This window comes from Podarcis muralis, chromosome 5 (genome assembly GCF_964188315.1).
Source record: "Podarcis muralis chromosome 5, rPodMur119.hap1.1, whole genome shotgun sequence".
In the NCBI taxonomy this organism is placed as follows: Eukaryota; Metazoa; Chordata; class Lepidosauria; order Squamata; family Lacertidae; genus Podarcis; species Podarcis muralis.
The window spans coordinates 62760912-62787925 of NC_135659.1; the positions used below are offsets into that span (position 1 = coordinate 62760912).

At 41.7% G+C, this 27014-nt stretch overlaps 2 protein-coding genes across 11 annotated transcripts in view; one reads left to right on the top strand and one right to left on the bottom strand.

Moving 5' to 3' along the window:
* Positions 1–251: 251 nt before the first annotated feature.
* On the bottom strand, positions 252–3639 carry YOD1 (YOD1 deubiquitinase). The gene is made up of 2 exons (XM_028734403.2): positions 3297–3639; positions 252–1343 (listed from the first exon to the last, which is right to left on the bottom strand). Exons 1-2 carry the CDS (start codon positions 3502–3504, stop codon positions 637–639), a joined length of 915 nt encoding a protein of 304 aa, XP_028590236.1. The 5' UTR covers positions 3505–3639; the 3' UTR covers positions 252–636.
* A 177-nt stretch (positions 3640–3816) lies between these two features.
* The window catches only part of PFKFB2 (6-phosphofructo-2-kinase/fructose-2,6-biphosphatase 2), a 38282-nt gene continuing 15084 nt past the window's right edge, over positions 3817–27014 (top strand). For 4 of the 10 annotated variants that reach the window (XM_028734397.2, XM_028734399.2, XM_028734392.2 and 1 more), the window contains exons 1-15: positions 4318–4516; positions 5073–5217; positions 8581–8706; positions 9420–9516; positions 10191–10257; positions 11741–11815; positions 12427–12483; positions 14327–14451; positions 15607–15814; positions 17302–17448; positions 18034–18138; positions 20038–20167; positions 20883–20945; positions 21891–21961; positions 25770–25961. In XM_028734397.2, the coding sequence (XP_028590230.1) occupies positions 5118–5217; positions 8581–8706; positions 9420–9516; positions 10191–10257; positions 11741–11815; positions 12427–12483; positions 14327–14451; positions 15607–15814; positions 17302–17448; positions 18034–18138; positions 20038–20167; positions 20883–20945; positions 21891–21961; positions 25770–25961 (1563 nt within the window). In that variant the 5' untranslated portion in view covers positions 4318–4516; positions 5073–5117. Of the gene's footprint in view, positions 4517–5072; positions 5218–8580; positions 8707–9419; positions 9517–10190; positions 10258–10327; positions 10347–11740; positions 11816–12426; positions 12484–14326; positions 14452–15606; positions 15815–17301; positions 17449–18033; positions 18139–20037; positions 20168–20882; positions 20946–21890; positions 21962–24777; positions 24817–25769; positions 25962–27014 lie in introns of those variants that run through there. The other 6 variants (XM_028734400.2, XM_077929039.1, XM_028734401.2 and 3 more) reach the window with 5 other exon arrangements.

Here is a 27014-nt window from a genome sequence, read left to right on the forward strand (position 1 = left end):
AACCTCCAAGCTGAAGCCCTTTATCATGACAGCTTCACTTACGCAAACATGGTATGCTTGTTCAGTGATTTGAAATAAACCAACTTTGGGATTCCTATATTGAAGAGGCAACTGTGTAGCTTATCTGCCTTTAGTTAAACAAATACACACATTTTGCATGAACAAAGCTGAGAGACACAAGTAATCTTACCAAATTTGAATGGAAACCAACTTAAACTCTTCAGTAGACTGTATAATCAAAAACTCTGTAACCAAGCTGACATTTTTATTCCATCAGTGATTCTAAAATCTTATATGCAAGCCTAGCTAGCTACAGTAGTGAGTGCATAACCAGTTGTGTCACAGAGAAATTCCTGCATCAGCTGTTCAGATTCTTTCAAGAGCAGTTGGTATCAATAGTTGTCTCTAGTTCTCTTAGACATGAAAAGAACACTCCAAGCCAGTTGGAAAATGACACACATACACGCTTGTAAACTTCTCAAACTAACCACAGCAAACCTGTGCACATCAGCCATAATTAAATTTAGGTCTTTCAAGCTTATAATGGATTCATTTGATTACATACAGCTTATTTAAAAACCTGGAGGCTTGTTCTTGTTCCGTGAGGTAGTAGATATAACCAACCCCACAGAAAATTTACACTTCTCCAAAGTTGGTGTGCCCAGTCTCCTTGGCATGTTCTCTGGCTTCCACTTGCCCTGTTAATCCTTTCTGACACACCATACATCTCAATGTAAACCGGTTTACATCAGTAAACTGTCTTTTTCTTCTGGCTTCATCTGCTAACTCCAAAGCCTGTGCAAGGACAATGTCATCAGATGCTGAAAAAATTGTCTGGGGTGGAATATCTGAGTTGGGAATTTTACGCTCAAGTGGATCATAGTGAATACCATCATAAATTAAAAGAACCCGTTTGGCATAGCCAGCATCTTCCCCGAAACGATCAATTCTAACCGTCTGAGTGTCCACTACACAAATTTCACATTGATAGAATTTAGACAAAATGGAAACCTCAATTGCACCTCCCCATGTATCTTCTCTTCTGATCCATTCACAGTATTCCTGGTTAGTTTTCCCTAGTACTGCCTCACTATAGGATTCTGGATCACTTGCTACTATCTGAGCTATAAGATTTCTCATCTCTGGGGCACATCCTGGGTCATAAACCCCACCTTCTACCACATAGTATATACTGGTAAAGAGACATGAGTTATCTGCTGGAACAACCTTCCGAGCAAGCACAGGGAGTGCTTCCCTGACTGAATTAGGAACAGTCCGTTTTGTAACTATGGGTGACTCAGTCTTGGGCTTGGCTGCATCTTCTTCAACTATTAGTGTATCACCTGTCAAGAAAAACAGAACAAAGAAATAAAGGTATAGTTTACTGCAACAATTAAGAGCATGAACTACAAGTCCCTCCCTACTGAGTCTCAGTCGACCATGAATTAATCTTTCAGATGCCCCCTCCCCGACATTATCTAATAGGGTAATAATATTCTGTAGGCTGAAATGGTTACTGGGGAAATATATTAAGTACTCTGACACTCAGGTAAAGCATTTTAAAAACTGGCCATGAATATGTAGATAAGATTTAGATTTTACTGCCAGCATGATTTCCTGGTGGCTAGATGCAGAAATCAGGAAACTCAAAATTTCATTGTAGGGTTTCTAGAAATAGCTTTAAAATTTAACAGTCAACAATTTCTGAATGTTTTCTTCAGATGTCAACAGGATTATTGTGCATACAGAACTACAGCTCACTGAGTTTTATGACACATTAAGTGTGTTTTTGGAATTACAACCTATTGCTGAATAAGATTTATACACACCGAGAGAGAGAGCATATTCCCCATTTTAAATAGATGAGAAGCTACACTAATCCTCTTCTGCATCAGGGTAGGCTGAGAATATTCAATACTAATAGCAAAAATCTGAAATTTAATTATTGGGTAGTAACAACCAACACCCAGCCAATTTTAGACAATTATAGGATGTCAAAACATGTGTGTCATTGTTTCAATATTTCCTGTTATGTGATTGAATACATGCTGTGCTTCAGAAATATTTTGCAATGTGTAGTTTCCCTTCAAAGAAATGTTGCACCACTCATCTTTTGATAACTACATTTTTTTAAGAAGACAGCCTAATATTATTGCTGGACAGAACTATTCCTCTTAGACTGCCAATACTAAAGGGGATGGGTAAGAGGAGAACGTGGAAGACAATAGAACTGCTTTATTCTAAGATATATAGGACGTAAACCCAGCAGAGCGGAAGCAAGGGCACTCCTGCATTTCTATCAGTTTCCTGTTGTAATAATCAGAAGCAAAAGTAAAGAAAGGGAAGCAATGTATTTTAGCAATTTTTGGAGTGTGTCTAAACTTCCTCCTCCCTGTATGTGGACTTGTGGGGGGCATAGGTAGCTTTGGATCCTTGCAGCTTCCTAGAACACCCCCTTTTTGCCCCACCATGTTGGAGCTCCAACACTGTTTGGGCCAAGACACCTGAGGAGGAAGAAACAAAAAAGGAGACTCTGACATCAGGTCTCCTTTCCCAACACTAAAGGGGTAGATCCATTCCAACCTATAGCCTATGGGGACACACTTCCAAGGAACACAGGATTGCATTCTAAAACCATTTGTGAAAACACTCATTCAGCTGCACCAACCGAAATCAGGCTTGTCCCTTCCTTACCAGCTGGCAGAAAAGGAAATGACAGGTGCCCTCCAGATGTTACTGGACTATGTCTCCATCACCTCTTACCATTGGTCATGTGGCTGGGGCTGGAGGGAACTGCTTGAAACACCCAAGAGGGCGCCAGGTTGGGGAGGAAGGATAGATACATCCATTCTAACTAGCCAAAAAACTGGACGAAAATCCCAACCTACGTTAATATTACAGGCTGCTTTTAATCAGTGTTGGACATAATTGGATCCGCTCACCACCTTGGATCTTACCTTTGAAAAGTGTGGTGATGGCAACCAACTTGGAAGCCTTTAAAAAGGGGAACAGACAAATTCGCGGAGCCGAATAATACCAGTAACTGTTGGTTACAATGCCTACCTACCCTGTGTTCCCAGTTCCGGTGTGAGATGCCTCTGAATGCCACTTTGCGAGGACGCATATCCCAAGGCTTCTCGTGAACTGAACCATTCGTCCAGCTACACAACAGCAGGCAACACTACCACACATCGTACAGGGCCAGGAGGAGTTTCGAGAGACACCCCCCGGCTTCTCAGGAGGAAGCTAAGAAACCCCTCCCCACCCCACAAAATTTATCATCTGAAGAGGCCTACCAGAGTGGATGCCGAGCTCCCCGAGGCGCCGCTCCTCGTCGCTGAGGTCGAGGCCGAGCGGGGGGAAACCGAGCAGCAGGCGCTGGGCCTTGACGGGGACCCCGGTGAGGGTAGCGATCGCGGCCTGGAGCTCGCGCAGGCGGGAGTGCGCCGTGAGTCCGGGCAGCGGATAGGAGCCGCTCCGGGCTTTACAGCGCAGCCGCAACATCTCGCCGCCTGATGTTTCAGCGTTGTCCCGGCGGCGGCTGCCGGGTTTCAGAGCCCCCCAACAGCAAAATGGCGGCGGCTACCGGCAGCCCTCGCGTCTCCTTCCTCAGACTTCCTATTGGTCCCTTTCCCCCATCGAACCAACGTGCACGGCACCGGAACAACCAATCAGATTCGGGGGCGAGCTCCCAGCCAAAGATCACTTGAAAACATCCGGCTGAGGCGACTCCCACGCCATTCCTTCCACGCGCATGCGCGGTAGAGGAGGCTCTGAGCCAGGAGGCTTAAGATGCCTCGTCGCGGCGGCGGCTTTTTGCGCTCCCTTTCCCCCACATTGTTTTGTAACAGGAGCCGCTGCTACGCGGAGCCTCTTTGCACATGCGTTTGAGGCGTGGGTCCCGAACCGTTTGCTGCATTACATTTGGCCCATTATAAGTGCCACCAGCCCTCTGGATAAGTTTCCTGCCCGCGGTTACGTGTCGTGGACGGGTTGCTTTTCAAACTCAGTCCGCGAACGTGTGCACGCATTGAGTGTGATGCAACACCCAAGAAATATGATGGATGTACAGGGCTTATGTAATTTCATGCACATCGTTAAATACACCACCACCCTTGAGAAATACCCTTGTGATCATACGCAAGTGTACCATAACCCTCCTTTTGCCACTGTTTTTTTCCGTTTCCCTCTTTCTGCGTTTCTTTGCGTCACTTACTGAATTCGCACCTCGTAGCCGGCGCTGCCGGTTGGCCGTTTTCATTTCCGCATCTTCGCAGAGCCGGCCTCCTTTTCCCTCTCGGCGTCTGGAAGGTAAAATAGGATGCACCTGGATACCTGCTGCTGAGGTTTCGGATGCACTGCAGTACCCCGGCTTCACTGGCCTTTGGGGGCAGGCAGGTGGGGGCGGGCTCTTTCTCAATCTGCATTTCTGCTTTGGAGCTGCCGGACCGGCTCCCGTTCTGTGCTCAGGACGCTGGACTTGCTGTCCCCGGCGACGGCGTGCTAAATTCTGCAGGTGTGTTGGGCCCGGCGGGAGGAAAGGCTCTTTGAGCTTGATTCTGAGGCTCCAGCTGCTGAACTGACAGGAGGGCTCTAACTCCAGATATAAATCCTCGTCAACAGTTATTCGCGGCTACATGTCTGAGATCGCCGGTGTGTGTTGCTGATGGCTTTGGGCTGATCACTGTATTGCTCTCTAGTCTAGAAAGGTCTTTAGCAACTGGAATTCTGCAAAAAAGAGAGAAAGAGAAAGATGATGATGTAATTGTCAAATGAAGGATGCTAAGGATTATATAGGGTGCAAATACCCATTTCCTGGTTGTAAAGGTCTCTTCAGGGAGAATGACACCTTTTCCTACTTTCCTTCTTTATGGGGTTTGTGCCATCCTTGAAAATGGTACGATGAGTATCTCTTGACCTTGATTAGCAACTTCAATGTAGCTTCTACTTTTCCCTGCCCCACTTTAGTCCCTCTTGGAAGGAACATCAGGGACAGATTGCTGTTTGTGCGTGTTATTCTTTTACTGCCAGAGAGCTGAGCATTTCATAATACTTGTCCTTTGGTTTTCCAGAAGAAGGCTGGCGATCAAAAGTGAGGAAGTGTGTGCCTTGCAGCAATGTCAGGGGATGCAGCTCCAGTACCGGAGCAGGTAAACAGCAACGGTTGCAACCAAGAAAACAAACCTTCAAATCAGCGATTCTCGGAGAAAAAGTGCTGTGAGTATCTGTGATGCTTTGCTTTGCTGGGCAGCACATATATAAATACTGAAACAAAAGTGGTGTGTGGGTGGGTGTGCTCCAACTTTCAAATTTATCACAGTGCTAAATATAGGGATGAATTATTCCCCGGGGCACAACCCTTGATGGTATGAGACCAAGCTAAATTATATATAGCGACAAGCTTTCTTTTAGCCTCACCTGTTTCACAGGGGTTGTTCTGAGGAGAAAAAAAGCTCTGGAAAGAGAAGAGGGAGAACCATGTTACTTTGATATGTGTAGTTCTGTGAAAGGCAGAATAAAAATAAAATTGGAATAGAAATACTTTAAAGGAATTGATAATGGGATTAATCTTATATAAATTACTGTCAGCCTGGCCCACAGCTACTTGTGTCATTTCTGTTAAAGTGACTAAACTACTACCACTTCCCCCACTTTGAATAGCTGTATACTTTTAGAATGTCTGCCAAAGGGTTAGTTGTATGCTGTAGGACCCAAGTTTCTAGGAGACTTCCTACAACTGTCACAGAGTCATGAGATAGTTTGCTAATGAAGAATAAACAACCTCAGTACCAGGATCCTTTAACCTATATTCTTAGAACTCATTATTTGTTTTAGATCCTCTGGGAAGAGGGTGGATAAGTAAATGAATGTGAAGTCCAGTAGGTCAGTAGGGTAACTTACATTCAGTTCCTTCTACGCTGGTAGGGCTTTTTGCAGTCTTGTGATTACAGAAAATATACATGCAACTGCCAGTCTCTCTCTACCACCAGGAAATTGCTGGTCTGCACCCCATTCCAAAATATTTCTCTCTGGCTGTATGACTGTAGTCCCTGCAATATTCCTGTAATCAGTGCTTTTTTCTGGGGGGACGTATACCCTAAACATTTTGTGAATCTTTGTACTTTTGTTCATTTACTCTTTTTATTTTTCCCTATTTGAACTATAAAATGGTGATTTTCTTGAGTCAAAATTGAGAGTACACCTAAACATATTTAAAGGAAAAAAGCACTGCCTGTAATAGTTCTAGTACAGTGGCCTGCATACAATTTGTTTTTGCTGACATGACAATTTTTTTAAATTTTAATTTTTGGACTCTCTGTCTTGAACCCTATCCCTCAATTTTTTGTAATGACACTGACTTACTTTATTGGTTGAATCCTATACTACTGTAGTGCACCAGCCCAGTCTCTGAGTAGCAAGAGACTGTGGGGGTGCCTGCACTTTACTCAAGGCTTCATTTCCTTGGAATGAAGGTCAGCAGACTGTGGTGCAACATAATTTACACTTACCGGTATATACAATATGAGTATAGGATGGAGGGGCTCATATAGCATTAACACCACACCATATATTGCTTCTCCATTAGGCTTCCAGGGAAGCCCAAAATTCAGCTTCAGATCCAGGACAGAACAGATACGTCTAGCTTTCAGCACCACACAGCACTCATACCATACTATTGTTCTTCATCCTAAGATGACAGTGGCATCCAGTCAGATGAGGGGAGTGGAGAGAATGCCAACCCTCCATCCCTGGACAGCACCATCAGTTAGTTGTAGCTATTGCAGTCTAGTTCATTCTCTTTGACATGCCAATGAGAGTACTTAAGTGGCCAGCTAAAGCAATTCTCTTACATAGAAATTTTGTCTGACCTGTTCAGCAGCCTCTCCTAGATTGTAACCCTCACTGGGTATAGACTCACAGGTCTGGAAGGAATCCAAGGATATAATCCAGACTGACACACAGACACCCAACTCACAATGCTATTCTTTGAAAATTAAGGCCAGACAGACCCTTAGTAGGGTTTAGTCATGGCAGACTGACAGTTTGAGCAGACAATCAGTGTAGAGCAGGCTTCCTCAAACTCAGTCCTCCTGATGTTTTTGAGACTACAATTCCCATCATCCCTGACCACTGGTCCTGCTAGCTAGGGATCATGGGAGTTGTAGGCCAAAAACATCTGGAGCTGAAAAAGCAGCTTGAGGAAGCCTGGCTGCTTTTTCAGCATAAGTTGCCCAATTCCTTCAACACAAAATTTTGATCTGGAAAATTGTTGTTGTCTGTGGTTTTGTACTTTCGGGACTGTCACACCGAAGCTAAAATGTGATTTAACTCTTGTAGAGATAAGCTATTAAAATTGTTCTTTCTCTCAGGCAGACCTAGCTCATCTTTACATGTCTCTTTATTTTTGACACTAGACCCAGTGAACTTCTTTTGCTGATGCCCCACTGAAAACAAAGCAAGTTGCATAAAAATAGAGATTTCTTCATCTGCAACTTCCATCTATTGCAGCCCAGCTTGCAGAATGGGTTGTACCCAGTTTTATGTTACAATCTACTTCCTTTAACCTTGGGATAAAAAAGAAATTTTGTTTAGGTTATTGCCAGATTACATTTGAGAGGAGAATTTATCTCATTAGTAAAATTGGTAGGCTTAGGGGTTCCATCTTATTTCAAGAGATCCAGGCAAGCCAGTAATGAAGTAGCTTCAGGTTTCTCTCATATGATATCTGTCAGAGATGGATATGGCCACACATTGGTAAAATGTTCAGTTATGCAATTTAATCCTGGATCCACTATAATAATTGAAAATGTTGGTGTTGACTGAAATGGAGCCAGGATTTCTTGGAGTAGTAGCTACAGCAGCCACCCCCAAACTAGTCCTTCCATAAGCTGGGGCTATAAATGGGGAGAAATTCTATTTAGTTTGCATTTAAAAATAATGACATCTAGAGAGTATCGTGTTGGGAAGGTTTGTCTGCAGGTTCCACAGACATCTGTTTTGTTAGGCTTTTGATCATTGCTGTACCGAATACAAATCATGTACAGGTATCTGCCATGAACTGCAGACTATTCTTTCACTGAAGAAAAATAATATATTTATTGATAAGCATCATACGCAGCTCCTATTCATTTGAGGGCAGCATGAATGATAGAAAATTCGGCATCTTAGACGAAAAGCAAATATAAGACCAGTTTAATTTTTTTCAGATCTATATTCATCATGTTCAAAAAGGAAGCTGGCTCCATTGGTGTTCTCAAGAGGGAGCGTGACATTTTTCTGTTAACCTTGAAAAGCCCACAGCTTAATTGGAAAATATTTTTAACTGAGTGACACGCTCAGTTTGAGGCACATAGTCAGTGGCTATTTTTTGCTTGGTTAGCCTTCTTCATTAGCAAACACCTGATACAACCATGCCATAGTCCGCTGATTGATTATGAGAGCAGAACACGGTGTCCTTGTCTATGGCAGATGTATGGGCAGAAGGAGTTGTGGGAAGCCATCATTACTTTGGCTTATTGCCAGCATTTTTCTTTTTCAGTCTTGTAGAAGTCACCTATTCTGTCTTTGCTTTCTTTGCAGCATGGGCCTCTTATATGACCAATTCCCCTACTCTGATTGTAATGATTGGCCTCCCTGCAAGAGGCAAGACCTATGTGTCCAAGAAATTAACTCGCTACCTCAACTGGATTGGAGTGCCTACAAAAGGTTTTTCTATATTTCTATGCATGAGATATAATAGTTATTACACAGTTAAAATAATAAATAGTTTCTGATCAGCTGCAAGTGGCTGGGGAAGTTGGTAGTTAGAAGCTTGCATTAATCCAGTCCTGGTTGATTGATTATGCCTAGATGCGGTTATCTTTTTATTTCTTCCTATAATTGAAAGGTTGTTCTGAACAAGTGCTAAATAACAATGGTATCACAGTATTCTACTTTTTGGCAGTGTGAGAACAAGGCAGAGAAATATGTTTCAGTGGTGCTTTAGAAGTCTAATTTCAGCTCTGTTTTTTTGAAAAAAGTTTCTTATTGCGATCCCCAGAGTCTTTAGGTGGTTGAGAATCCCAAACAAGTTGGTGGGCCTTTATAAGCATAGTGTTTGTGACTCAGTTTTCCCCATTTGGAAAATGGAAATAACCAGACTTTCCTTACTTCATTTATAGGTTAAAAATATTAACAGAGGTATTCATGTAGAACAGCAATATTTGTACTTAGATCACAAACAGATGCATTGATGCCATGTTTTTAATTTCTTAATCTCCTTTTTTAAGTGAGGCCCATGGGGAGGGGAGTGAAGTGAAAATCTGAATGAATAGTGGTCTTTCGATGACTGGCATTTAGATACCAGATTTCCATCTGCTATTAGTACTGTAACACTATTTATTATGGAATGTTGACAACTGAATTTCCGTTTTGTGAAGTATTTAACTTAGGAGTCTACCGCCGTGAAGCAGTACAATCGTACAAGTCATATGATTTCTTCAGGCATGATAATGAAGAAGCCATGAGGATTCGAAAGTAAGTTAATGCCAGCATCTCTCAAAATATGGGTGACTGTTAAATAATAACAGATAATCATAATTCAGTATTAATGTTGCTAGTTTTGGAATTCACTAAAATTAACCTCAAAACACAGGGAGATGTTATTTTTAAACCTTTGAAGATAGAAAAGCCAAGATATCATTCAACTTTTAGTAAGTTATCTCTATGGAAAATAAATAAATAAAAGGAAGGGCAGAATAGTAGGGTAGAGAGGGGCATGTGAAGAAACTATCCTGCTGTACCAGGGGCAGCCCATCCCACTTCGCCACCCCCATATCTGATTCAGTGGGTTGCACTATAAAATAAACAGGGAGAAGGCTATTGCTGTATAACATATTCCACTGACTCACTACATCCAGTACAGTAGTACCTCGAGTTACAAACACCTCAGGTTACAAACGCCACTAACCTGGAAGAGTTACTTCGAGTTGAGAACTTTGCCCCAGGATGAGAAAGGAAATCGTGTTCCAGCAGCGCAGCAGCAGCAAGAGGCCCCATTAGTGAAAGCACGCCTGTAGTTAAGAACAGTTTCAGGTTAAGAACGGACCTCCAGAACGAATTAAGTTCGTAACTAGAGGTACCACTGTAGTTTGGTTTGATGTTGTCTTTGGTTTAAACCATCCTACTCAATGATGATGATTATCTTGCAGACAATGTGCCTTGGTGGCCCTTGAAGATGTGAAAGTTTATCTCATGGAGGAGTCTGGCCAGATAGCTGTAAGTGCACACAAGATTATTGGCCTTCAGCTGGTGGTTTGGGACCCACTACAGGCGGGACCGAGACACAAGAGCACCACTCCCATCACGTAAATACATACAGGGGAAATTAAGAATTGGCCTCACAATGTATGTCTGGGCTAATGTTGTGTCCAAGATCTCAAGGTGGGCCCTAAATGAATTAGAGTTTATGGCACAAGCCCAGAATACATCTACTCGTATCTAATAACAGGGTGTAATTTCTCATGGCTTTCTCTCCAGGAAAAGCCGCTGTTTAGCAGTGAATTGGAACAAACAGCAATTCAGTTTTTCTGTGGAACTGTTTTCAGCAGTAAAACTGTTTTCATGGGGAAAGCGTTGCGGCAAAAGAAGAAGAAGAAAGAGAAAGCTCTTAGACACATAGAATCATAGAATTGTACAGTTGGAAGGGATCCCAAGGATCATTTAGTCTAACCCCCTGCAATGCAGGAATCTCAACTAGATCATACATGAGAGATTGCCATCCAACCTCTGCTTAAAAACCTCCAAGGAAAGAAAATCCGCCACCTCTCATGGGAGGTCATTCCACTGTGGAACAGCTCTTACTGTCAGAAAGTTCTTCCTGATGTTCTTGCTTGGACTCCAAGATCATCTGCTAATGCCCTTCTCTGAGTACCTCTCCCATCAGAAACTGATTAATTGAAGTAAAGTTGGTATCAACTACAGAGAGGACTTTTCTTGGCTAGACTGCCCTAGTTATGGAACTTCCCTCTCCATAGGGACTTGTCCAACCCCAACATAATCTTTTAGGTACCAGGCAAAATGTTTTTACTCCCCCAGGTCTTTTAAGCACTGTTTCTGATATTTTATTAGCGGTCAGTTTCAGCGTGTTCATTGCTTTATTGTTGTGAAGCATCGTAGCATCAAATTTAATGAAGGGCAGTAAACAAATGTTTGAATTCATAATTAAGGCTGTCTCCAAATACTGCTTTCTGAAAAGGTTGGAGTGTGTTGGACTTGTAGGTGTCAAGAGGTGAGAAGTTCCAAAGATTGGAGCCACAGCCGGAAAAAACTTCCTCGTTTGTCCCCGCCAATCTCATTTACTTGGGTAGCAGGGTCCCTACCCCATGTCAATCTATCCTAAGTTTGAGTTTTTATCTCTGTTTATATTTGTTGTGTCACCCTAGGCTCTCAGAGAGGCAGCAGATAAAAATGTAATAAAGATTTTAGTATGTGGTTTGAGTTGTAATTAAGACCTGGAAGTTCTGCTTCATATGCGCAGTGAGATCCTGCCAGCTTATCTATTTAAAAATAATAAGGTGTGGAGTCCAGTAGAGTTCTTTGAGATTTTGTTATGAGGCGGACTTGAATTCAATCCATTATTAAATGTTTAGCTGAGATTTAAAGCTGTCTAGGCATGTGTGTATTTGTATGTTACCTGCCTATTCTTCTAAAGTTCCTTGGACACCTAAGTTTGATGGGCACATTTGTCTATCTCTTTAAGGTCTTTGATGCAACTAACACAACTCGGGAGAGGCGGGACATGATTTTGACCTTTGCTAAAGAAAATTCTTTTAAGGTGATGACTTCATTACAAGCTTGTTGCCAGTTCAAATTAAAAAATGAGCTTGTCTATCATTGTGTGCTAGAGCAGGGGTGGGTGCGGGTGGGGGATGTGTAATAAGTTCTCAGAGCAGGTTACCTCTCATTTTGGATTCTTTTTAATTGGGAAGGAATTATCTAAATTTCTAAATTAGGACTTACTGATTATTAAATTATTATTACTGAAATAGAAATTTTAGGGGCCTGATGACAGCTGTAGATACAAAATCTAAATGAAAGTAAAAACCCATTAAGGTGGTGGGCCCATATCGGGTAAAGCCAGAGCAAAAGTGGCTGGACCACCCCATTTCTCTCTCCTCCTCTCTTTCATTGTTTATTTCACTTCCTCCCTCTGCCTCTCCTCTTCTGCTACCGTCCTTTCTGCCTCTCTTTCTGACCCTCCCTTTTCTCTCCCCAACCTTCCTCTCTACCCAGTGATCTGCCTGCTGGTGGCAGAGAATTCCAGTGGGCGGTGGGAACTGATTGCATACCAAGGCCTTTTGAAATTAGGCTGAGGGGGCTGCAGCCTGTAGAGGACTTGCAATTTAATAAGCATCTTTCCTCCTCCAACCCCCAACCCTTTTGCAGGTGTTTTTTGTGGAGTCTGTCTGTGATGATCCAGAGGTCATTGCTGCCAATATATTGGTGAGTATTTGACATATTCCAGAGGTTGGCCTACTTAGATTTTCTTTGTTACAGATTACTTAGCTGGCATTAGTTCGGCGTTGCTAGAAAGAGACCACCATTTTGTTTGTTTTAGACCAGCTCCACATTTCATGCAGCATTTGTTCTTGCTGCTGGTTTGGCGGTGTTGTGTGGATATTCATCACAGAAAAGGCATACTACAGATTGGATGTAGACTTCCTGTGAGAGGAACTCTGTTCAGGGGAATGCTTCTGCCAGGGAAAAGGGTGTAGGCAGCAATTTTCATGGGTTCCTCCTTCTCCCTGCAGCTCCCTGGAAATCTGGTCTTGAGGGTTGAATCTGGATTCAGTCCAGTTTGAACACCACTTGAAAAATATCAAACAAAATAATGGCACATATTGAAGAGCTCCTCTTAGTTCTCAATGAGAGCTGGGGCTGGCTCATCCATGAGGTAAAGCGAGGCTACCATCTCAGGTGGCAGAATCCATAGGGGCAGTAGATCTTGATGTAGATCTTTACATTTTCTCCCTTGTTCTTCCCTGGTGGGGAGGGGGATGCCATTTTGTGGTTCACCTCAGGTGCCAAAATGTCTTGGGCCAGCCCTGATGAGAGCTGTCCAAGGCCATTCAGTGGTTTTGTTTTTTATATTGCAGTATTAGACAGTTCTGTTGCCAACACTGTCTGTTCCAAGACTCTTGTTTCAAGTTCTCAAAAGGGTCACTCTATACTGTGGCTGGAGTTCCCTGGTATGTGTCTGCATATGTTTATGGTCACATTTTGCCCTTCACACGTTATGTAGTACACTTGTTGCAATGGGGTGACCCTGGTCTTTGCCAGAGTAACCATGTAAATTGGCTATCAGCACTGCAGTTACATTTCCTGCTAGCAGCACACCTGCATTTTAGTGTCATGCTTAGATGTCAGGTTACACAAGATAATGTGTGTCTTTACAGATTCATCAGTCCAATTTTCAAATGGCATGTGATTTTAATGACAAAAGCTATCTGCAGTTGTAGACTGTTGAAACCCCTTTCCCTCACCTGGAAAAGGGGGTTCAACACTTGAGGTTATTTCCCCACTTGAGGTTATTTTTCCACCAGCCAGGCTGCAATATCTGAAGTAAACCCAGCTGGGAGAAATGGCCCTGCAAATGTAGAGGAGGGATTTTTGGCCTGGCCTTAGAGATCAGCGGAATGGTGGTTTGACCCCATATAAGACACTTTTTAAAGAATTTCCGGGCTTTGTGAGTAAATAAATCCAGAACATCTTAGTGATCATTGGGTTTGCTTATTTCTATTTCAAAAGTAATTTTATCAAGCTTATATGTATCATATACTTCCCCCCTCCATAATTTTACTCCAATGGGGTGGGTGGGTAGGGTGTGTAAGTAATAGCTTTTGGCAATGGCTACTTCCTTATATGCAGAGCTTGAAGAAAATAGTGTTTGTTTAGGTATGGTAACTTAAGGCTAATGGATGTATTTACGTAAGTTATGTAAGACTTTGGAAGCTAAAATTAAGTCATCAAATTATTGACCTTGGAACATATTTTTGGCACAAGCTTGCAAACAGCATGCATGGAAAGGTAATAGAAAGGGCAGCCCAGTCCATCTATTCCCAAAGCAAATAATGCACTATTCATTTAGTATTGTCCTTTGTTTCTGTGCCAGGATGATGCAGACATTTAAACAGTATCTTTTTGTTTGGAAGCTTAGGGATCATGTGTGTTGGAGCCATGCTGCTTCAGGAGCAGCCAGTCAGACACTTGTTTCACTAGTGTTTTTTCTTTTCTTTTTATGTATAAAGTTTGCTTAACTTTTGAAACAACTTTCTTTGTTGATCAGGAAGTGAAGGTTTCCAGCCCTGACTACCCAGAGAGAAACCGAGAGAATGTGATGGATGATTTCCTAAAGCGAATAGAATGCTATAAAGTCACCTATCAGCCTCTTGATCCAGTTAATTATGACAAGTAAGAGGCAGGACAAAGGAGTCGGGAGATTTTCAAGTTGTTGTATGTGTTTGGGGTGGAAATGAAGCCAAGAAGCGAACTACATGTGGTGACACTTCAGCATTTCCACAAGGATATTGTATGAGACATCAGAAATTCAGTTGTTCTAAACCAGGCATAGGCAAACTCCAGCTCTCCAGATGTTTTGAGACTACAATTCCCATCATCCCTGAGCACTGGTCCTGTTAGCTAGGGATGATGGGAGTTGTAGTTCCAAAATATCTGGGGGGGGGGCAGAGTTTGCCTATGCCTGTTCTAAACCAAAACAGGGAGAGGAAGTTCAAATGAGCTGACTTCCTCTTTCCCCACACTTGTTTAGTACATGCGAGAACACACTCCATAGTAGCAGAAACAGCAATCTCTTATACCAATATCCATTCTTGCTTCCCAGGAATGTTCTAGGATTCCTCTCTGCTTTTTAGAATTTTAAGCACTATCCTTGCATGTTTGAAGTTCTCCATCACTGAGAACTGGAAACACTTTGGAAAGAAAAGAAAGAAGGGTGTTTTTTTCCCCTTGTAGCTTCATTGAAATATGCTTCTGACACTCTTAAGAGACTAAGTATTCATCACCTTAGTGCAAACATGTCTGGTTTGACTCGCAGAGTTGCACTGTCGCTACTGTAAGTGGCAGTGTCATAATTACCTGGTTTGGAAAACGAATTTATCCAGCTCATAATCGACATCATTTCCTGTAGGTATTTCTCTGCACATATGCGGAAAATCCTTTCTGAGCTGAGCAGTGAGTTTTCAACTGCCCCATGCATATTTATGTATTTTCCATCACCAACCCTGTTTCTTGGTTTAAACGGGGCTATGTTATACAAAAGCCTCCGAAGGATTATTTTTAAGGCCCTGGCAGATCTCTGATGAAACTTACAAATTTTAAGCCAGTTCCAAATCCAGCTGAGGGGAATTCACACCACACTGTATCCTGTATTTACACAGCAGTTTGTGATCCCTGTGGATATGCTGTTGTAAATGAGTTCAGTGATCCAACTTTACATGCAGCTCTTAATATGTATACATTCACTTATGGGTTGTGAAACATGTACATATGGAAGAAAATATGTTTTGAATTATTATATTGATAATTCTGGTGTTTTCTGAATTCCAGAGACCGTTCTTTCATTAAAGTGATCAACGTAGGGCAGCGCTTCCTGGTCAACAGAGTCCAAGATTACATCCAAAGTAAAATTGTCTATTACCTTATGAATATCCATGTTCAGCCACGCACCATCTATCTCTGTAGACATGGTGAGAGTGAGTGCAACCTGGTTAGCAAGATTGGTGGGGATTCAGGCCTGTCAGCGCGGGGGAAGCAGGTATGGTCTACGCATAAGATTTGTTGCTCTCTGTATTGGTATTTTAAGAGCTAAGTTGAGGGTCAGATTTTCTGCCAAAATTCACCTTCATTTGTGCTAAGCATAGTCACAAGTCACAGTAAGCCACACTTAATGGTTCAACGTGAATGCTCCTTCCTTGCACCAGGAGGAATCAAATAAGGAGCCCTTCATTCAATTCATTCAAACCAAGGGTTGTAGTTTGGGAGTGAGACAAATATCAATCTTTCATTTTGGGCATAACTCTTAGCCCAGGGATTTTGATTTGTTTCCTCCTACTGTGAGTGGGGACAAGGTGCAGTTTGCTCGTGCATGTTAAGCCATGATTTACGGTGCACCATGATGTGCCAATGCAGCCAATAATTGCAAAGAAAAGAATCATAATCCTAAATTTATCACCCTGCTAGGTTTCCTGCTGGTAAAATTGTTCCATTTATTAAATGGCTTTCTGAGAAAACACCTGCAGATGTTTCATTCATTCATTTGAAACCTCAAAGCAGTTTTCTTCATTATTTAAAAACATGCAGAAGATGGTTAAAATCAACAGTAGCTAAAAAGAGATAAAACACGTATAACATACATATCTGAAAGTTACACAACTACAGTCGTACCTTGGTTGTCGAATGGAATTCGTTCCGGAAGTCCATTCGACTTACAAATCACGGCTTCTGATTGGCTGCAGGAAGCTCCTGCAGCCAATCAGAAGCCATGGAAGCCCTGTCAGCCTTTCAGGTTCCAAAAGAACGTTTGCAAACCAGAACAATCATTTCTGGACTTGCGGCATTTGGGAGTCAAAACGTCCAAGTTCCAGGGCATTCAGGATCCAAGTTACGACTGTATTGCGTGTGTATCAATTTAATAATTCTTTTGTAAGTCGAATGCCTCATTCTTCAATTAATTTTATACAGTTGTGTGTGATCATTCATATTGAATAGGTTCCTAAACTTAAGTTAAAAGTATACTTTTACTTGTCTTCACAGATACATTATTTCTAGAAAAGGAGTGAGGAAATCTTTTCCTATGAAAGGTCATTAGCCCATAGGAAAAGTCAGTTGGTTGCCACAGCCAATGGTGGACAAAAACCACAACAAACTTGGTGGAGTTTGCTGCACTGCAAATCTCTCTTTGTTTTTGTGAAACCCCATTCTTGTGGGCTGCATGAAATTAAGGTTGGCTCCAATCCTATATAACAAAATATGGCAAATTCTGTACCAAACTGTGTTTTTACATACTTTTGGGAAAGTGTGCTTTTCCAAGGATTCCCATCATCTGTCTTGATTCTGCACGCCCTTGTAGCTGCCTGCCCTAGCATTATGAGCAGCATCAGACCTAGATTGGTGTTCTGATCTTCTTAATAAAAGAAGAGGAATCTTTCCCCAGGACAACAAGCCAAAAATTGCATAGGCATCTCAATTGTATTGTATTGTATTGTATTGTATTGTATTGTATTGTATTGTATTGTATCCTAGTTTGCACAAGCATTGAAAAAGTTCATCAAGGAGCAGGAGATTGTGGATCTGAAGGTCTGGACTAGCCAATTGAAAAGAACTATCCAGACAGCAGAGGCCCTGGGAGTCCCATATGAGCAGTGGAAGATATTGAACGAGATAGATGCTGTGAGTAAAATTACAGAAAAGCCACACACTGGGGGGGGGGGGTGGATACAGTGGTGGGTGTTGCAAGTGATTTGTTTTGATGTAAGGATAATCTAAATAAAACTTTACTTACTTACTTACTTACTTACTTCAAGAAATTACAAGTAAGCCAGATTTTTCAAAAAGTATAATTAGTCTGAATTTCAAAAGTTTGAAGCTCAGTCTTGTGAAAGGTTGACATGCAAATTCATGAAATGTTCTGCATTTTTGGATGTTACTCATTTTGGTGCATGATGTCCTGAGCTCCTATCAAGGAGGAAGGGTGCAGTTCAAACGTAACAGACAAACAAATATTTAAATCAAAGGAAGTTCTGGCATATTCAGTAGCGTTTACTCCTAAATTAGTGGGCATGTGATTACAATCATAAATGTCATCAAAATTATGGAACCTCCATGTTTTGAGATAAAACCTTCTATAATCCACTGAAATTATTTTCACTCTTTTGTAAGTGAATGCAAACTGGTGTCACATATGTTAAAAGGGGGAATTTCTGAATGCAGATAAATTTTCTTTTTATCTTCTGGAATTAATTCCTATTTTGCTAGGGAGTATGTGAAGAAATGACCTATGAAGGAATTCAGAGGAAGTATCCAGAAGAATTTGCACTTCGGGATCAAGATAAATACCTTTATCGCTACCCTGGAGGGGAAGTATGGAGCTGTTATCATCAATTAATAAAATATTACTGCTTTTGACTTTATAGTTTTGAAGGGATAGGCAGTGATCAACTGCTAATACAACTGCAAAATACAGTAAAACTGGAAACTACAACAGGGACTCTTACTGAGCTGATCCACAAGCTAAGACAAACCATTGTATCTCATAATGGGAACAAGTCAAAGTGAGCTCCTCCTCACCTCTCTTCCAGAACAGTAGTAAAGAGGAGATCAGAAGCTTGCTTTTGTTTTTGATTAACTGCTTCTTGTTGTTTTGTCCACTCTAGCAAAATGTGGGTAATCTTTACTGTACATTCTTTGAACCAAGCCAAATTCAAACCGTGGTTACGGTAGGGATACTACTACTACTAATACTACTACTACTAATAATAATAATAATAGTTTATATCCCGCCCATCTGGCTTGGTTTCCCCAGCCACTCTGGGCAGTTTACAGCATATAAAACACAACAAAATGCCAAACATTAAAAAAACAAGATATCCTGTACATGCAACAAACAAACCAATAAATCAAAACCAATAATAATAATAACAATACAGTAATAGAATAGAATAGAATAGAATAGAATAGAATCATAGAGTTGGAATAGACCACAAGGGCCATCGAGTCCAACCCCCTGCCAAGCAGGAAACACCATCAGAGCACTCCTGACATATGGTTGTCAAGCCTCTGCTTAAAGACCTCCAAAGAAGGAGACTCCACCACACTCCTTGGCAGCAAATTCCACTGTCGAACAGCTCTTACTGTCAGGAAGTTCTTCCTAATGTTTAGGTGGAATCTTCTTTCTTGTAGTTTGGATCCATTGCTCCGTGTCCGCTTCTCTGGAGCAGCAGAAAACAACCTTTCTCCCTCCTCTATATGGCATCCTTTTATATATTTGAACATGCTATCATATCACCCCTTAACCTCCTCTTAACCTAATAATAAACAGTTTACAATTATACCCCAATTAAAGTAACAACCAACCCCAACCCAACAAAAATGAAACAGAGGAACCAAAATTAGAACCGTTTAAAACATTTTAGTCAGTTGCCCCAACCCTCCTTGCAGCTGTGCTGATGAAGGGAGAGAGGGGAGCCGGGGAGCCTGATGGTCACTGCAGCTTGTTTCCATAATAGTTTACCATATTGTCTGAATCGGCTTATTATTAGATCTCAATTTTGTAATGTGAATATCTGAATTCATTGTGACTTCCCTAGGTAGTCTCTTTCCATATCATCAAATTTAAGTTTTAAAAAATAAAAATTCCAGCATACTCTTAAGCTCTACTTAAGTATGGTCAGATAGATTTCAGGCATTATGATTATTCTCATAACTTGGAAGAAAACCTGCTGATCTTTAAAACAGTAATTACTTCTAACTGTGGGTGATTCTGTCATAACTTAGAATTGTCACAAGGGTCCACTTAAGGCATTTGTTGTTTCTAAAGGAAGAGTCAGAAATAAGTCTAATAGATGATGGTGATTGATTGATTGATTGATTGATTAACTAATTGTAACAAACTCAGCTAGGGGGCAGATTCAAACACCCAGTTCCAGTAGCAAAAACCGGAACAAGGACTTCAGCTAGTGTAACAGGGCTTCCTCCCTCTCTCTGCCCCCCCCCCATGGTGCCCTTGCACTTCCCCCAGATCTGCACTGGGGGTGGGGGCTAAGAAGAACCCCAGGAACAGTATATAGGGGAGCAGAGGGGAGATTGTTCCATTGATGCCAGCATTTCTGCTTGCGCTAATGGAACAAGCTCCTTAGTACTACATTGAATTCCACGGCTGGTTTAAAAAATAAATAAATTCTGATCACTTTGAAACTTGTGAGGTTGTAAAATCAGGTGAGTGCCTTTTGTTTCTGGTAAATATTTGTTTTTGTTTCCTAGTCTTACCAAGATTTGGTCCAACGCTTGGAACCTGTGATTATGGAGCTAGAGCGTCAGGGCAATGTTCTAGTTATTTCTCATCAAGCAGTTATGAGATGCTTACTGGCCTATTTCCTTGATAAGAGTGCAGGTGAGCAGAGCTGTTTTTGTACATCTTGACTATTACAAAGCATGTTGTTATCTGGAACAGCGTGGGGCCAAACTGCACATGACCTAAATGCATTATTAGGAACCACATCACTATTAAAAACATACTGATGAAAATCACACAAACGCAATATTTTCTTCAGGACTTCAGTGCATGGGAACCAGATTTATCATGACATCCGAAGCTCATTCCCCTCACTGCAGTTCCAGCATTAACAACTCCTCTGTGCCTATTATCCTATTTCATTGTTCTTAATTTTTATTCTCATGATGACTGTCCGTTTTTATTTAAAAAAATTGCTTTGGCTACAGTTCCACACACACACTTCACCTAGGAGTTATCCAAATGGGACTTATTACTGAGTAGACAAGTGTAGGATCTTATTTCTTGTAAACCACTTTGCGAGTGATTTATACGGGATATAATTGCACAGACTGATTGAAATTATCTCTTGCTAATTGGCTTTTGCACATCTAGCATTTACTACATCCTCCGAGCATTACTGTCAAGAGTCTTACCACATTGTCACACGTTTACCACAAAGTTCCTTCTGAGTTGAGGCAACAAGGAGAGTTGCATAAAGTACATTTTGGACCATGCTTGGTAGTTTTAAATTCTTATTTTAGTTGAGATTCCTGCATTGAAGGGGGTTTGACTAGATGATTCCAACTCTATGATTCCACTTGTATTCTTATAGATGAGCTGCCCTACCTGAGGTGCCCTCTTCATACCATCCTTAAACTCACACCAGTTGCTTATGGTAAGTATTTGTTGGTTTATTAATGTGAGCAGGGAGAGAGGAAGCAATGATTCTAGTGCTTACTAGTGCTTAGAATGTTAACTTGAGACAAGGTTCAGATTGCACCTGTTTCACAGAGCTAGCAGAAAGTAATTTCACCACCCTGAAACATCTTTTCCCCCCACCTCCTGTAAACTGAGCGACTGATAGGGTTGTGTTCAGTTGGTGCCCTTTTATCTGCAGAAGTGCCTTTGCCATAGCAGACACAAATACAGTCGTATCTTGGATCCCAAACGCCTTGTGAGTCGAACGTTTTGGCTCCCGAACGTTGTAAACCCGGAAGTGAGTGTTCCAGTTTGCAAACATTCTTTTGGAACCCAAACATCCAACATGGCTTCCGTGGCTTCCGATTGAGTGCAGCAAGCTCCTGCGGCCAATCAGAAGCCACGCCTTTGTTGTTGAACATTTTCGGAAGTTGAACAGACTTCCGGAATGGATTCCGTTCAACAACCAAGGTATGACTGTACTAACAGAAGAGGAAGTTCCCCCCTACAGCTCCCAGCAGCCCACAAAATCAGCTCCAGAGTGTTGGAGGACCATCTGGAGTAGGTGGAAGGAAGCATGGAAGGAGCTGCAGAGATAAAGAAGCAAGAATGGTAAAAAAACGCCCCTTCTTCTAGCAAAAGAACAGGAAGCACCAATTGGATTGCACCTATAACCTGTCCTGTGTTGTTGAATTCTTTGCCCAAATAAGAAACAATCCAGACCGAATGTTGAGGAAACTTGGGTGCATACAGTGGAGCCCCCGTCTCTTCCTCAGAAGCATCTTTGCATTTCAGTTTTGGAGCTAAAATTAACACTTCAGGATTTTCTCTCTCTGTGTTTATTGTCCCCCCCACCCCTCCCCTTGTCTAATAATGTAGTAATGCATGATTTTAAGTGTATTCCATTTTCACATTTATGAAGGCTGTAAATTGGAAATGATTTCCCTGAATGTGGAAGCTGTGGACACACACCGGGACAAGCCACCCACAACAGTATGTAAAATATATATCAGCCCTTTCCTGTGTATTCTGTTTTGTTTGTTTCTGAACTGAAAGTTCGACCCACGACTGTTAACTTGACGTACCTAGATTTGAGCTGTCAGATCTCATCAACTTTTTACAACTTAGGCCCAAGTATTTTGGTTTCATTGGGCTATGGGTACAAAACACTTGGAAATCAATGGGAAGCTCCTAGTCCACTTCAGATGGGGCCCATTGTGCTTTTCTCATGAGGAGGGTAATCTTTTTCTGGCACACTCAGCTCCCCCCACCCTCGGTTCTGAGAAAATCTACCCTTGTAGTTTTTTTCAAAATAAGTCATGGAATATATTATCAGATTAGAACTGAGGGATCAAATTTACGGTGGGAGAATTCTCATATATGTGTGCATGTGTGCCTATTCTGATTTTTTAAATGCTTTCAAAATACTGTTTAGGGATGAATAATGTATTTCTTAGCCCTTTATGCATTTTTAAAATAATAGCCTATCATGATAGTATTTCTTAAAAAACCTCAGAAATAAATGTCTGATCTTCAGTTTGAATGTTTTAGAGCTTTAAAGTATATCGTTAATGGTTGGGGGGGGGTAAAAAGCACTGCTGCATTCCAGATATGGTCCATTTTGTTGAGTTGTAAAATATAAAGATGCGTCCTTAGACTTAGTAGTTCAGGCTGCAACCCTGAACTCACTTGCCTGGGAGTAAGTTCCACTGAACTCGCTGGTGTTTCCTTCTGAGTAGGCACATCTAGGCTTTGTATTGTTGCTCTTGGCACGCAAGATATGTGAACTGCATATCTAGATATGTGAACTGTAAGATGAATCCAGGCAAGCATTTACCAGGTCACAATGTACTCCCTGTGGACATAATCACTTGAAAACCTTTACCTCCCCTGTCTGTCTAACCTGATTGGAAATCTGAGGAAGCAGAAAAAGGAGTAAAATCTCACCTCACCCATGTACCAGTCATCATGTAACAGGTGATCTATTGCCTCTTTAAGAGGTTGCCAAAGTACAGGATGAGTCCAAATTCTTGTACACACATTGTATGTTCTTGTACTGTATTAAAAGGCTGAAATGTGACCTTTGCATATCAGTTTGTCAAAAGTGGAGGGAAATCTTGTAGTGGTTAAGAGTGGTAGACTCGTAATCTGGTGAACCGGGTTCGCGTCTCCGCTCCTCCACATGCAGCTGCTGGGTGACCTTGGGCCAGTCACACTTCTCTGAAGTCTCTCAGCCCCACTCACCTCACAGAGTGTTTGTTGTGGGGGAGGAAGGGAAAGGAGAATGTTAGCCGCTTTGAGACTCCTTCGGGTAGTGATAAAGCGGGATATCAAATCCAAACTCCTCTTCTTCTTGAAGTGCCAAAATAGCAGCCAGTATATTTGATATAGTTATTTGAGGAAATAAGGTTACATTATTACAGCTTGAAACCCAACCTTACCTTTTTTTGGTTGCTTACTTTACTGTAAGAATGAGATTGCCGCGAGCTTAGTGCCATTGTACCAACAGATCTAATACACGTTGCTAAAAATGGTTTACTCACAATTCAAGATATATTTATTTTTAAGCATTCAGTTAGGCCTTTTGCCTTCAGCTCTGTAATAGCTAGTATGCAATAGATACTGCTTAGCAATCTTATAGCAATGGTTCATTCATTTCAAAAGCATTAAGTGCTTTGAATATGCAAAATCTGCATGCAACTGGTTACAGCATGACATATATATCCTATGAATTTGCTGGTTTGAAGTTTTTGTTTTACAAGGAAAATAAGTCCCAGGGCATCGTTAAGACCAAAAAATACTAGGTGGTTTCAATATACTGTGAACCACTACACTTTTGGCATGTTTTAACCTAGCTTTTCTCAGTTTATACTGTGAATAAAATAAATGTCCGGAATGTACAAAGGTATTTTTCCTTCTTTTTCTCTGAAACAAGATGCCCTCTGCTCTGCAGGAAGGCCTTCTACCCCCTACCCTCCATCCTCACCTCTCTTACTCCATCTAGATTTCAAATGATTAGATTTGCTGTTTTTTCTGGGACTCACAGAAAGCAAAACAATGCTGAAAACGCTGAAGGGCAGAAAAATACATTTCAGTGTGTAGCCACAGTAGGGTGAAAGTAAGCATGAACTACAGGATTCAACCAAGATTTTTTTGGACTTTGTTTAAATCATTTTCATTTTGTTTTTGGGCTTTTTTTTTTTATCCCATTCTAAGCCAGGGTCAAAAGCCAGGAAAGTTGTACGCATTACTGTGTCACTAAAGTAAAGGTAAAGGGACCCCTGATCATTAGGTCCAGTTGTGGCCGACTCTGGAGTTGCGGCGCTCATCTCGCTTTATTGGCCAAGGGAGCCAGCATACAGCTTCTGGATCATGTGGCCAGCATGACTAAGCCGCTTCTGGCGAACCAGAGCAGCACACAGAAACGCTGTTTACCTTCCCGCCAGAGCGGTACCTATTTATCTACTTGCACTTTGACGTGCTTTCAAACTGCTAGGATGGCAGGAGCAGGGACCGAGCAACGGGAACTCACCCCGTCGCAGGGATTCGAACCTCCAACCTTCTGATCGGCAAGTCCTAGGCTCTGTGGTTTAACTCACAGCGCCACCTGTCGCTAGTAGGCACTAAATCCATGGAACAGAAGGCAGTATTTATGTGGTTCCTGGGTGGTTACCCATCCAAGCAGTGACCAGACCCAGACTTCCTTTGGTGGCTTCATGGGCCTTCAGGCAATTCCTTGGCCAGTATGCTCAATATGAACATTTGGAACAAGTATTACTGTATTCACATGAGTTTTCCCTTGATTTCAGGACTAATCAAGGAAACTTCATGAAAAATAGAAAATACCGGTAAATGAATGAAACTGAACAGCTTGGCATTGTCACTATGTTGACAGATTCACCCAAAGGGAACAGGTGTTATAGTTCAAGTGCAAGGGACAGTGCTGAACTTTTGCTTGCTAGTTCTTCCGTGACATTGCTGTGCTATAAAAGAGACCACGGGCTTAAAGCAGAGGAAGGGTTCGTGAAGACTTACTTCTGTGACTTCCTGAGAGCTCTTAGACTAGCCCAAGAAGGCTTGTGTTGGCCCAGCCCTGCAACCAGGAATTTGTATGCTAAGGAGCTCTGAAGGAGCTCTATTTCAATTGAGCATCACAGAGGGCTGCTTTAGCTGCAGCAACAAAATATTCACTCGAAATGATGTAGCCAAAAGTAGACCCTGAAAATCAGGCTGCCCTAGTGTCACACTTCCAAACAGCTTACATAAGAAAAATAGCTGAAGTCATCTGATCTGTGAGCAAGAATTATATCCTGCATGCAGAGACCTAGAGCACGTAGCATTTGATATTTAACCTGCCTGAGTGGTACTGAAGGATTCCCTCCCTGGTAATACTCTACTCATTCATTTGTATTTCCCTTTTCTTCTCTAAGAAAATACAGCTGGGTAGAAATGAACCTTATTTAGGTTTATTTTGCTAATGTTTTACTTACAATATTCATACTGTTTTCATAGGCAATAACACGGGGGGTACAAAAAAACTAGATGTATATAAAATAAAACAACAGTTCACAATAACACGACAGCCTCCTCCCTGCACTTATGAGAAGCACTTGGAGGAAAGAGCGAAATGTGCCCTTACTCCTTCACCGCAGGAGAGCACACCATATGAAGCAGAGATATGAATATCAGTGGCATATATATATATGCCTGGCATCAACAATATTCAGTGGTGTTTTAACTGTGGTTTAAAATTCTGTGATTCGATTTCTCACCCCTTATAATATCCTCCATTTTCAATCAGAACAACCTTCCCAAGAGCCAAACCCCTGTAAGGATGAGAAGGAACAGCTTTACACCACTAGCCAGTCCGGACACATTAAAACGTCCTCGCAATTACAGTGTTGGGAGCCAGCCTCTCAATCCGGCAGGGTCTCTTCTGTTCCGGGAGGCTCGAGACGGGGCTGATCAACAAAAGCTGCAAGACAGTGTTCAGGTGGTAATATCTCTATCCTAATCTTCTATTCCAATTTCATGCACGGCAAAAATTGTGCAATATTATGTCACCTGTCACGCCTTACTTCAGAAATTGACCTTTTCAAGCCAATTGAAAGCTGGTGACACTTTACGTGAGATTATTGAACAGAATCTACCGTCAAAAGTCAGGATTCAAAGAACCTACTGTGCATGATTAAGATGCATTGTACGGGGGGGGGGGGGGGTGTTAAATAATTTCCCTTCCAGCTGCAGCCTTTTGCACCACATTTGTTAACCTTTAGGGTGTGACTTTCACAAAAGTGGAGTAGCTCAAGAGGCCTTGATGCAAAGAACTCTGTGTGGCCTTTTAGATTTTGGCCAAAGGGTTCATGTCAGGCCACTCCAAATGGCTATGTACTTTGAAGTATTCTGGTTTGAAAATTATAGGTGGACACTTGAAAGTAATAATGATTTTTGTTGCTGCAAAACTTTCCTTTTTATGAGGAAAATACGTTTCTAGTGCTAAGCAAAAGCCCCTTGAATAAGGCTGTTATCTAAAGTGAGCATTTTAAGAGAGATTTGTCAGATCCATAGTAGTTTGTAGCTGAGTTCATGGGCTCTACACAATATACCCAACATATACATAATTTCTTACAGTGGACAGTCATATTTGCTATACAGTGGTACCTTGGTTGTCAAACAGCTTGAATCCCAAACAAATCGGCTCCCAAACACCGCGAACCTGGAAGTAAGTGTTCCAGTTTGTGAACGTTTTTTGGAAGCCAAACATCTGACACGGCTTCCGATTGAGTGCAGGAAGCTCCTGCAGCTAATCGGAAGCCACACCTTGGTTTTCGAACAGTTCTGGGAGTCGAACAGACTCCTAGAATGGATTAAGTTCGACAAACAAGATACCACTGTACTATATATGCAGTAATTTGCTGCAGTTTTCTTTGACCCATGTATATCCCTCCGATTGGATAAATAGAGTTTTCAGCAGCATTTCCAATATCACTGCAATTTTGCTTGCTAATTTGCATTTTGCCTTTTTGCTTTTTCATCAGCTGCTTAT